Source organism: Ahaetulla prasina, chromosome 10 (assembly GCF_028640845.1).
Source record: "Ahaetulla prasina isolate Xishuangbanna chromosome 10, ASM2864084v1, whole genome shotgun sequence".
NCBI lineage: Eukaryota > Metazoa > Chordata > Lepidosauria > Squamata > Colubridae > Ahaetulla > Ahaetulla prasina.
Genome location: NC_080548.1, coordinates 26,789,625 through 26,802,412, shown reverse-complemented (window position 1 = coordinate 26,802,412; position 12,788 = coordinate 26,789,625). Strand labels below are relative to the sequence as shown.

General features: G+C 42.8%; 1 protein-coding gene across 1 annotated transcript; it reads left to right on the top strand.

Annotated features, from left to right (window-relative positions):
- The first annotated feature begins 336 nt into the window (after positions 1-336).
- On the top strand, positions 337-11,904 carry LOC131204615 (myosin light chain kinase, smooth muscle-like). The gene is made up of 4 exons (XM_058196047.1): positions 337-374; positions 4,773-4,881; positions 9,707-9,823; positions 11,277-11,904. The coding sequence occupies exons 2-4, from the start codon at positions 4,833-4,835 to the stop codon at positions 11,756-11,758; spliced, it is 648 nt and encodes a 215-aa protein (XP_058052030.1). The 5' UTR covers positions 337-374; positions 4,773-4,832; the 3' UTR covers positions 11,759-11,904.
- The last annotated feature ends 884 nt before the right edge of the window (positions 11,905-12,788 follow it).

The window sequence follows — 12,788 nt, the reverse complement described above, 5'->3', positions numbered from 1 at the left end:
GCCTGCTATCTGGAACTTCACCCTGAGAGGCGGGATAAAATGTTGCTGGCTAAATTGGAAGACAATCAAGAATTATATGGCTGACCTTGCTATATATTTGCTTTTCCCTGTTATACTTTATAGATCTCCTTCCTCATAAAATCCCCGTGTCAGTATCCAAGAGTTTCTGTCCTTTGTTCCTCAAGAGATATGCCCAGCTTGTAATATCTACTGTGGCATAGGTGAGGAGGGCAAAAAAAACAAAAGTGCTTCCGGTTATGATAAAGCTTTCCCCACTTCTATAAAGCGGAGTGAAATAGAGCAAAACTCCCCAGTCACCTGAGGAGTCTTCTACGCACTCAGGCGCATCTCAAGGCTACGTTGGAAAACTCAGAGTAAGTGATCAATGGGATCCCAAAGCAATAAGATCATTGCAATCAGGAATCCTCAACATCCTTTTTCTGATCCTTGTTCCTGCTTTCATCCATTGTATTAGCCGTTCTATAGCATCGTTGCCTATTTTGAATTCATTATCTACGGTATTTTGACTAGGACTGGATGGAACACCCCAGTTCTGCCTTCCCTTTTCTTGGCTAATCCTCCCTCTCTCATTTTTAAATCGATTTGTATTTTAAATGCAACCAATTGTTTTCAATATGCATCCGACGACATGCAATCCTGGATATTTTGGCATGAAATATTCACACGGGCACGTTTAAATGGGGGGGGGGAGCAGAACCGCTAATGGAGTTTCGCATTTTTTTAGGACAAGGAAGGCTCACTTAAAATTGGATCACCTGTAGATTGGTAAGGCCACACTTGGAATATTGCATTCAGTTTTGGTCGCCACGATGTAAAAAAGATGCTGAGACTCTACAAAGAGTGTAGAGAAGAGCAACAAAGATGATTAGGGGACTGGAGACTAAAACATATGAAGAACGGTTGCGGGTACTGGGTATGTTTAGTTTAATAAAAAGAAGGACTAGGGGAGAGATGATAGCAGTCTTCCAATATCTCAGGGGTTGCCACAAAGAAGAGGGAGTCGGGCTGTTCTCCAAAGCCCCTGAAGGCAGGACAAGAAGCAATGGGTGGAAACTGATCAAGGAAAGAAGCAACTTAGAACTAAGGAGAAATTTCCTGACAGTTAGAACAATTAATAAGTGGAACAACTTGCCTGCAGAAGTTGTAAATGCCCCAACACTGAAAATTTTTAAGAAGATATTGGATAACCATCTGACTGAGATGGTGTAGGGTTTCCTGCTTGGGCAGGGGGTTGGACTAGAAGGCCTCCAAGGTCCCTTCCAACTCTGTTGTTGTGATGATGATGATGATGTCAGTTTCAAACTTCAGCAGCAAATGTGGATCAGGGTACATGCCCTTTTAAATTAGAAAGGATCAGAGATTGGATTGGTTTCTATTTTAATCCGAAAGAAGAGATTATTTATATTATTCATATTTATATGCCATCCATCCTGAAAAGAAACTTTGGCCAGCTTGCAATCCTGTGCGTAATATATCAAAAGGGCATTATTCTTTGCCTTGTTTAGATCACGCTTGGAATACTGCATCCAGTTTTGGTCGCCACCAAAAGATGTTGAGATTCTAGAAAGAGGACATAGAAGATCAACAAAGATGATTTAGGGGACTGGAGGATAAAACAGGCAGAGATCGGTTGCAGGGATTGGATATGTCTAGTTTAATGAAAAGAAGAACTAGGGGTGACATGCTAGCAGTGCTCCAATATTTGAGGGCCTGCAACACAGAAAAGGGGGTCAACCTGTTCTCCAAAGCATCAGAAGACAGGACAAGAAGCAATGGATAGAAACTAATCAAGGAGAGAAGCAACCTACAACTATGGAGAAAGTTCCTGATTGTTAGAACAATTAATCAGTGGAATGAGTAGCCTCCAGAAGTTGTGGGTTCTCTATCACTGGAGGTTTTGAAGAAGAGTTTGGACAACCGTTTGTCTGAAATCCTATTATAGCATTTCCTGCCGGAGCAAGGGGTTGGACTAGAAGACCTCCAAGTTCTCTTCCAACTCAGTTATTCTGCTATTCGCCCTTTTTGCAACTATTGAAATCTAAACATTTTCCAGCTAAAAACGTAGAATGTATTTCTTAGTTTGTCGGTTACATATTTTTTCTTCTGGAATCCAAGGTGACATGCCTTCCTTATTTTTTCTCCATGATTATAACTGTGTGAGATATGTTAGTTTGGGGTGTGTGTGTGTGTGTGTGTGTGTGTGTGTGTGTGTGTGAGGTGGGGGAGTGATCAGCTCCAAGTCATCTAGTGTTCTGGCTGAAGATAAACCCGGTCTCTCTAGTCTAGCAAAGCTGGCTGAGGAAGTCCACAAGTCTTAAAGGAGCCAAGTTTGCAGACCCCTGCTCTAGTCGATCCTCTTAATTGCTGCACTGCTCTGGCTCAGAATTGTTCGTATTAGAAAAAGAGAGGGGAAAAATAATAATAATTGGAACGTCCCCCCTCGAAAACCCTAGCTTTATCCATCAACATAGAATTTTATAATATTTTTAATCATTTGTGATGCAGCCTGATAGCTCAGGGAAGGAGAACCTTGTAACTTCCTTATCACTTTACAACACCTGACAAACAACAGAGAGAATGATTAATGGCTTTAGCTGAGTATCTGTTTAGCAGATGGATGATAAGAGCCCTGGGAAAACAGAACAGGTAGCCAAAACCCTAGATAATAACTGACTCAACCTCCTCAACTGTGCAAGAATAGATCCATCTGGTTAAGAGAAATGACCATTCTCCTCCCCCAAAAGACCTGAAGGAAGGTATTGAATCAATCAATCAATCAATCAATCAATCAGAATAGAGCTGGAAGGGACCTTGGAGGTCTTCTAGTCCAGCCCCCTGCTCAAGCAGGAGAACCTATGCCATCTCAGACAAATGGCTGTCTAGTTTCTTCTTAAAAACTTCCAGTGATGAAGCACCTACAACTTCTGGAGGCAAAGCTGTTCCACTGGTTGATTGTCTTCATTGTTAGGAAGTTTCTCCTTAATTCCAGATTGCTTCTCTCCTTGATTAGTTTCCAAACATTAGTTTCTTGTCTTGCCCTCTGGTGCTTTGGGAAATAAGTTGAGAAAGAAATATTTTGAGCTATGCTAAGTAAGATCCCACAGTATCTGCCACAAGTAGGAAGATCTATTCTTTATTTTCCACAGTGGTAAGACCGTGGAACTTATTTTCTGGAGGTTTTGAGTGTCCAGGCCAAGAGTTTACGGTTTAAATTTTGCTCCTGTCAAATCCTAGGACCAGTGGTGGGATTCAAATAATTTAACAACCGGTTCTCTGCCCTCATGATTTCTTCCAACAACCAGTTCATCAAACTGCTCAGAAATTTAACAACCGGTTCTTCCGAAGTGGTGCGAACTGGCTGAATCCCACCACTGCCTAGGACCACCAAAAAGTGTCTTGAAAAACCTTACTTGATGTTGAAGTTGATTCTACATATCTGAGCTCAGACTTCTAGAAAGATGGAGAGACATGTTTGAGACGATTCTAGAGCTCTGGAAACATGTTCTTAAAAATTCGAGAACAGCTTTCCCTGAATAGGCTATTTTATATATACAATACTAGTCAAAATTATGGAAACCTTTTGGGGAAAGTGTATTTTTGAGGTTTGATGGCTAATAACACCACTATTTATTTATTTTTTTGGAGTTTCAAGATAATCATATTCCAACGCTGTGGAATATATTTGTGTATCCAAATGTATTCCACATTTATTTTTCCCAAAAGGTTTCCACAATTTTGGCCACTACTGTACATAAACATGGAAGGCAGGTACCATCTGCTTTAGTTTCTTTCCTTTAAAAGAGAAGGGGAAAAAAAAACTAGTTTTCTTTTTTTGGGTGGGCGGGCTTCAGCTTTTGCAGATTCAATGTGTTGTTTCCAAAATCTTCATATGTGAAAGGTAATTCCAGAATATTTGAAGAATTGACCCTTACTGTATGCTGAGGGTTTGAAAAATCTGCTCGGTTCATGGCACCTGTTAATTCCACAATTCCTGATCTGCAAAATGGCGGCTTTAGTGGTGTTTTTTTTTTTAACAGGAAAACTCCTTTTTTTGCCATCTGTTTCCTCCAGTGTTAGAAAATAGATGTCTCAAATCTTTAAGGGGCTCAACAACACCTACTTTACTATCTAAATCTCCCCCATTATGTCGATCTTTCAAGGTAGGCCTGGTCAGGAAGTAGACTCCACAAGAAATACCGGAATTTTATTGATTTGGGCTGCGTTGACAATTACTTTGAAAGGCTGAGTTAGAGTGGAACCAGTTTGAGTTTCTTTGTAATGTTCTCTTCTTTTAAAATCATATTTTGGTAACCGCTGTACAGGTCGTCCTTGACTTATGAGTGTAATAGAGCTTTCGCATCTTGGTCATAAACGAAGGCCAGTTGCCAAGAGACTGAAATGTGGTCATGTGTCTTGGGGAGGGGGGAAGGGCAGCCCTCAGAACTTCAGAACTAAGTCATAAGTACTCCTTGGCAACCCTGAAGTTTCCACACCCCTGGGCAGGTCCATCATCACTTAAAATGGTCACTAAGTGAGCAGTCGTAAGTCGAGGACTACCTGTTGTCCTTCTCCAAAGGTTATCTCTTGGTTCTCGACAACATAATGGAAATGGGAAGAAGAAGCTGGCAGTTGGGATCTAGAGTACCTCCCATCTCCTGCCTCCTGTCCTTAAAAAAAAATGCAGCCGTGAAAAAGTCACCGACCTTATACTTATTCATAAATGTTTTATTTATTTTTATTTTTATTTGCAGAAGTTTCTGCTAGAGCATTCTTTCAGCTGTGCCTCTTGGGAGTTAGGCAAGCCCATCAGCATGCAGGCTCTCGTGGGACTCTTCTGTTTCTCGTTGCTTCTTGCTACAGGTAACAACAGATGTTCATAGAGGCCCATGTAGAAAGGTTGGTTCCGTTTGAAGTCAATGGGATGAAACCAGTGATGGGATTCAAGTAATTTAACAACCAGTTCTCTCTCTGCCCTAATGATTTCTTCCAACAACCAGTTTGCCAAACTGCTCGGTAAGTTAACAACCGGTTCTCTTGAAGTGGTGCGAACTGGCTGAATCCCACCACTAGATGAAACCAAGGTGCCCCAAGGTGAAAACCGGGCAGGTAGATACAGAAAGAAAGAAAGCTGGAACTAGAAGGGATTCAGATTTGGGCGTTTATTAATAAAATAATAGATCTATTCTGTCTATCATCATCCCCCAATTTTGGGCTTCTATCGATGGTTTTGTCCCAAGTAAAAAATGGCATTAAGTGTTGAGTGGCGCCATCCAACCCATTTAGACAGGAACTGAGTTATTTGTTTTAGAAATTGACAAGGCTGACCAACTCCATAAGGATTCTGAGTAGCGCAGAATAAAAACCATAATCTCATTTCAAAAAACACACTCAAATGCTGGAAGGAAAACATCAAATAAAAGATGATCAGCTTTTTAGACCCACCACCCAAATTAATCCAATGCCTGGGGAAAGACCCAGTTTTCTAGAGTTGGGGTCAAAAGCAGGAATGGCAGCTCTTTCTTTCTTTCTTTCTTTCTTTCTTTCTTTCTTTCTTTCTTTCTTTCTTTCTTTCTTTCTTTCTTTCCTTCCTTCCTTCCTTCCTTCCTTCTTTCCTTTCTTTCTTTTCCTTTCTTTCTTTCTTTCTTCCTTCCTTCCTTCCTTCCTTCTTTCCTTCCTTCCTTCCTTCCTTCCTCTTTCTTCCTTCCTTCCTTCCTTCCTTCCCTCCCTCCCTCCCTCCCTCCCTCTTTCCTTCCTTCCTTCCTTCCTCCCTCCCTGCCACCATCCCCTCTCCTCCCCCCTCCTCCTCCTCGCTGTTGTTGGTGTTGCCATATTATGGACACTAGCACAGTCAGTCAGCTGTTTAGATCAGGGGTCTCCAACCTTGGCAACTTTAAGACTTGTGGACTTCAACTCCCAGAGTTCCTCAGCCAGCAAAGCTGGCTGGGAGTTGAAGTCCACAAATCTTAAAGTTGCCAAGGTTGGAGACCCCTGGTTTAGACTGCATTTGGCACTTTTGTATTATTTGTATGTATCAAAAGAAGGAGTGTTCCAGAAAGCAGGGTCTGCAACAAAGAAGATTCTAGCTGCTTTCTAGGTCTCGTCAGGGGACACTGCTTAATGCAGGGGTGTCAAAGTCAAGGCCCATGGGCCAGATCCAGCCCGCAGGGTGCTTAGACCTGGCCCGTGGGGCCGCCCTGGTAACAGCAAAGGACTGGCCCACAGTGCTTCTGCCAGCAAAAACGGAGCTCCATTTTCACTGGTAGGGGGTTGCAGGAGGCCGTCATCGCCAGAAGCAGAGCCCGCGAGGGCCGCTGGATCCTCACATCTGGATCCTCACATCATTGACATGACCATATCTTTAAGTCAGAAAGAGGGCTGTGAAAATATTTACAGACCCCCTCACATCCTGGACATCAACTGTTTTAACTCCTACCCTCAAAATGACACTATAGAGCACTGCACATCAGAACAACTAGACACAAGAACAGTTTTTTCCCAAACGCCATCACTCTGCTAAACAAATAATTCCCTCAACACTGTCAAACTATTGACTAAATCTGCCCTACTATTAATCTTCTCATCGTTCCCATCACCCATCTCCTTCCACTTATGACTGTAACTTTGTTGTTTGTATCCTTACAATTTATACTGATATTGATTGTTTCCTGATTGCTTATTTGTAGCCTATGACTATCATTAAGTGTTCTATCATTAAATGTTCAATTTGTACCCTATGACTATCATTAAGTGTTATAAGTGTTGTATCTTGATGAAGATATCAAGATACAACACTTTTACGTACACTGAGAGAATATGCACCAAGAAAAAATTCCTTGTTTGTCCAATCACACTTGGCCAATAAAAAATTCTATTCTGTTCTATTCTATTATGGAAAACCAGCAGAGTCAGGCTAATCTAAGCTCTGGGAGGGGGGGGTGTTGGGTGTGTGTGTGTGATTTATCAAAAGGTGAAATAAGCACTTTCTATATCTCACTAATGGTCCACAGGTGAGATAGGGCTCAAAAAAATCCAGCCTTTAAACTCTTGCCTGCAAAGTTTTGATTAATGGTTTATTGGCCTTTGTCAGCTGTATTTTTTTCTTAATCAGCTATTAGATTAAGCATAAATGACCCTTGGAATTGATTATCTTTTGTTTCCTGATGTCTAGGCAACAATCTATATAAAACAGGGAAGCTGTTTCCCTGAGAAATGGTATGCATTTGTATACTTTAACGGGAAAAACATTGCTTTGATTTGGGGCGTGCCTTGATATTTTCAAAAATACCCAACATTGCTTTCAACCGAAACAGAGCACATCGGTTTGACGTGCGATCTGATTTGGATGAAATATTCCATTCTCGCTTTGATGTGCCTATAAACGCGTCTATAAATTTAATAAATGAATAAATCATAAACAGGCATAGAAAAAGCCTGGCACAGACACTTGTTGGTCTAAAAAAGAAATATTAGACAATTCGGAAAGGCTGCACATATTCAGTTTGAGACAAAAAGTTTGGAGAATTGGGAATTCTAGAACAGGGGTCTCCAACAGGCTGGGGAATTCTGGGAGTTGAAGTCTGCCAGGCTTAAAGTTGCCAAGGTTTTTTTTTTTTATTATTATTATTTTTATTTGAATTTATATCCCACCCTTCTCCGAAGACTCAGGGCGGCTTACATTGTGTAAGGCAATAGTCTCATCCTATTTGTATATTTATATACAAAGTCAACTTATTGCCCCCCCAACAATCTGGGTCCTCATTTTACCTACCTTATAAAGGATGGAAGGCTGAGTCAACCTTGGGCCTGGTGGGACTAGAACCTGCAGTAATTGTAATTTCAGGCAGTTGTGTGTTAAAAACAGGCTGCATTAGCAGCCTGAGCCACTTCCTATTACTCCAAGGTTGGAGATCCTCTGTTCTAGAAGACAAATTTCAAGGAGATAGGGGAGTGTTTTTAGGGCAAAATGCATTGTTCCAATAGAACATACCTAACTCAAAACTGAACTGTGGGGTTTCTACAGACTTGGTTGTTCGCTTGGTTGTTCGCATTTCATTACCTGACTAGGTTAGTCAGACATTTCATCAGGGCTAGTGTCTGTGGGGGTTTGCTCCCTGTATATAGAAGGTAGTTTGCCCTGCCAGTGAGGATGGATCAAACAACAAACAAATATAGCAGAAAACAATACCTTAATCGAAGAACAACCAAGGAGGGGGGGAAATCACATTGCCACCAACACTGGCATGCAAACTACTGCATATTAACAGGGAGCAAACCCGACACTCACTAGCACTGATTATGTTAGCAGGTTGGGTAATGAAACATCTGCAAACCAACCACCAAGCTCAAAGAGACCAAGGATATCAAAATGCATTGTGTTAACCTTGCTGTTGTTGTTGTGGATGTGTTATATAAACTCTAATGGCTATTATGCTATTGCCGTTCTATTATCTATTATATTACTGCTTGTAGGCCATAATGGGGGTATCATAAGCCATTCATTCATTTTTTTAAAATTCCTTTGGAGTTTCTTTGGAAAGAGAGACAGATTGGTATTGCGGTTAAGGCACCAGGTTAGAAACTGGGAGACTGTGAGTTCTAGTGCTGCCTTCGGTGCAAAACTAACGGCAACTATCATGGAACAGTCATTTTCTCTCAGTCAATAACAAACTACTGTCAAAATCTTACCAAAAAAACCCCTGCAGAGACCAGACCAAGCAGTTGTGAGGTATCAAAAATAGACCCCAAAACATCCCCTATACACACACAAAGACTTCCTTTGGACTTCCTTGGTTTGGCGGTGGTGCAGTGGTCAGAATGCAGTATTGCAGGCTAATTCTGCTGACTGCCCATTGCCAGGAAATCAGCAGTTCGATCCTGACAGGCTCAAAAGTTGACTCGGCCTTCCATCCTTCCAAGGTTGGTAAAACGAGGACCCAGATTGCTGGGGCCAGTAGGCTGAATCTGTAAACTGCTTAGAGAGGTCTGTAAAGCAGTGGTGAAATCCATTTTTTTTTACTACCGGTTCTCCCGGCGTGGCTTGGTGGGCATGGTGTGGCTTGGTAGGTGTGGCAGGGGAAGGATATTGCAAAATCTCCACTCCCACCCCATTCCAGGGGAAGGATACTGCAGAATCCCCATTCCCACCCCACTCTGGGGCCAGCCAGAGATGGCATTTGGCAGTTCTCCAAACTACTCAAAACTTCCGCTACCGGTTCTCCAAACTACTCAAAAATTTCCACTACCGGTTCTCCAGAACCTATCAGAACCTGCTGGATTTTACTCCTGCTGTAGAGACATGTTGTGTTTTCCCCCAAATGAGACTGGGTCTTATATTTTTTGCTCCAAAAGACGCATCATGGCTTATTTTCCGGTTAGGTCTTATTTTGGGGAAAAATACGGTACTAAACGCCTCCGTCTGGTTGATGATCTTAACTAGGGCTTATTTTGGGGGTAGGTCTTATATTACGAGTATCCTGAAAAATCATGCTAGGGGCTTATTTTCTGGTTGGGTCTTATTTTCGGGAAAACAGGGTATGAAGCGGTATATAAGTGCGCTTGCTGTTTTCAGAAAGCCCACAGATTTAATCCGAACAGTACTTTTGGGTCCTTAGCGTGTTTGATCTATTCTGCTGAACATCCCCTAATACATTATGAACCTTTTTTCTCCCTCAATTTCTTTTTCCAGGAACTTGTCTAGAGTGTGAATATTGTTCTGCCTTTAAGGAAGACTGTACTGGCAAATTACAGCTGTGCGGTGAAGGCCAGGATACCTGTGCTACCATCCTAACGGAAACAATAATAGGTGAGTATTTTGGTGTTTTGTTTTGTTTTTGGCCAGCAAGTACCTGCCCTCCCCTTTTATCTGTTTTTAATCAATAAACCAATTTTACTCGCTAGAAATTGCAAAAGATTCAGCGCCCCTCCCCCGGCCGAGAATCTGCTTTCTTCCTGAGTTATTATGAATCTTTTCCTAAGAAAGGACGGATGAATTTAATACCTTTCTTGGTGGCTATGGATGATAACAGAGCTATTGCAAGTTTTCAATCAGAGGGATGCCCAACTTTGGGCAGCTTTGACACTTGTGGACTTCAACTCCCAGAATTCCCCAGCCAGCATCATCTGAGATTTTAGCATTCTTTCGTGAAATCTGTTGGTTGGTTCAAAATCACCCAGCTGACTTTCATGCCTAAGGCAGGGCTAGAAGTCACTGTCTCCTGGTGATTGGCCCAAAGCCACCCAGCCTTCTTTCATGCCTAAAATGGGACTAGGACTCATTGTCTGTTCTGTCCCCCCACCTCAGTCCGGGAAGCACGAGAAATGACTCAATTAGCCGGCAATTGAGTCCACGGCAGCTATCAGCTCTGGCAGCAACCCAGCGAGCGTCTGCCAAGGTTTTTCTGTTATCTTTCTTGATGCCGGCGTGTCAACCAGGAAGTCAGGAATAAACAGCACTTCAGCTCAAGTTCTCTCTAGGCAGTTTGATTTGTTCGTCACGAAGCAGTATAGCAGCCCCTCCTGCTTTTATACCCTGTGGGGTATGGCTCCGTGACTCAGCACTTTCTAGGCCTGCCCCACCCCTGCTTCTGTTGTTCCTGCCTCTCTTGTCTACAAAACCTGGGATCTAACCAGGACTGATTGTCCTCAGCTGGGTCTGGAAGCGTTTCCTGGGCGAGGGGAGATACAGGAGACAGAGGCCTCGTCACTATTTCCACCTGGCCTGCCTCTGGCTCCTGGAGCTGAGCCAGGGAAGCCGGCCCTGCAGAAGGGAGCCCTGACGGCCCTTCCCTCTCACTCTCTGAGTCACTCTCTGGCAGGGGGCCAGGCCTGGAGGGGGGCTGGATCCACAACACTGTCTCCTAGTGATTGGCCCAAAGCCACCCAGCCAGCTTCCTGCCTGAGGCAGGACTAGAACTCACTGTTTCCTGGTGATTGGCCTAAAGCCACCCAGCCATCTTTCACACCTAAGGCATCTTTCTAGCAGGGCGACTTAACCACTAGCCCCAATTTCCTTTTTGCTCAACCGAGTATGTAAACCTAGAAAATGAATAAATTCAGTCCCGAAGTCCAAACCAGCTCCTATATAAAGGCCTAACGAGGCATTGGCACAGTTGAAATCCACAAGTCTCCGAGTTGCCCACAGTTGGACACCTCTGCTCTAAATCATTTGTAGGGGTTCTGGTTCAATAAAGGTGGGGTTGACCATTCACCTCTGCCAGCATTTCCATGACTGCTTCTCTTGAATTGTTCTTATCTAGGAAAAGCGAACAGCTTTACCGTCGTAAAATCCTGCTACCAGACCTCCAAATGCGTTGGGAGCAAGCAAGGGAATTCCTTTATAAAAGTCAATGTGAACATTAAATGCAGTTCTTCACCAGCTGGAAAGATGGGACTTGAAGCACTGGTCCTTGAGAGCAATGAATTGCCCGACAATCAATTCCTAGTCCGACCCAAATCTAGGGCTGCTGCAGACCTCAATGCTAATGCTGGCAACCGCCAGGGTGGAGAAACACCCAAAACCACTAAAATACCTGAGAAACCTCCCACTGAGAAACCCAAGCCTCCCACTGAAAAGCCCAAGCCTCCCACTGAGAAACCCAAGCCTCCCACTGAGAAACCCAAGCCACCCACTGAAAAGCCCAAGCCTCCCACTCCCACTCCTACAGGGGATGCCCATCAAACCATCGCATCCTTTCTCCTGGCTCTCTCTTCCCTTCTGCTAATGAACCTCTTCCTCTAAAGCAACAGTCCCTTGCGCGATCTGAGTCCACGCAGAAGCAAACTTCTCATTTCAGCCCAAACTTTTCTAAAGAGAATCATTACTCTGAGGATCATAGAATTCTTTACTGGCCAAGTGTCTCCAGGTGTGTAAGCTCGCAGCGTTCATTTAAGCAGCAAGTCACAAGTCACTGATCATAATAAACAAGGAATGATTGTCTTCTCCTTCCATTTCTGGATTTGTCACCAGCGGAAAGGGAAAAAAATAATAATTTCTAACTTGAAATTTCGAGGCAAAGGGGAAAAGCAGGAAACAATTTCCAAGATAATTGAAATAAAAACCCATAGCTAAACTGGGACTATCTTCATGGAAAATTAGGGGAGAACAGGAAACATGAGTGGCCGTTATGGCTAAGAACACCTTCACATAGCTTCCTTTGGTGTAGAATAGAATAGAATAGAGTAAAGTAGAGTAGAGTAAAGTAGAGTAGAGTAGAGTAGAATAGAATAGAATAGAATAGAATAGAATAGAATAGAATAGAATAGAATAGAATAGAATAGAATAGAATAGAATAGAATAAGAATAAGAATTATTAGAATTAGAATTAGAATTAGAATTAGAATTAGAATGGAATGGAATGGAATGGGATAGACTTCTTTATTGGCCAAGTGTGATTGGACACACAAGGAATTTACAACCTCTTTTGGAGTAGGAGGTTTTGCTCACTGTCACTTGGGGTTTAGTTCTCTCTCTGCTAGATTACTGCATGATACCTTACACGGGATGGCCCTTGAAGACCATTCAGAAGCCATAAGTGCACCAGAATTCAGTGGTGCTCTCTACTGAGAGCACCAATTATACCATTGCTTCAGGAGCTGGTTATCACTTGGCCTCTGGGTGTCATTCAAGGTGACCACGCTCACATTTAAAGCCCCTTCATGGGCTGGTGACCAGAATTCTGGAGAACCTTCTCCCCATAAGAACTTCCTGCCTGATAGGATCAAGGACGTCCTCTTCTTTTAAAAATGCCTTCTCTATCTCTCTTCCCGTA

Excerpts from the sequence above, each read along its gene's own strand:
- LOC131204615 (XM_058196047.1), top strand. The coding sequence starts at position 4,833 with ATGCAGGCTCTCGTGGGACTCTTCTGTTTCTCGTTGCTTCTTGCTACA. Across the intron at positions 4,882-9,706 it reads CTCGTTGCTTCTTGCTACAG|GAACTTGTCTAGAGTGTGAA; the intron begins GTAACAACAGAT and ends TTCTTTTTCCAG. Across the intron at positions 9,824-11,276 it reads CCTAACGGAAACAATAATAG|GAAAAGCGAACAGCTTTACC; the intron begins GTGAGTATTTTG and ends GTTCTTATCTAG.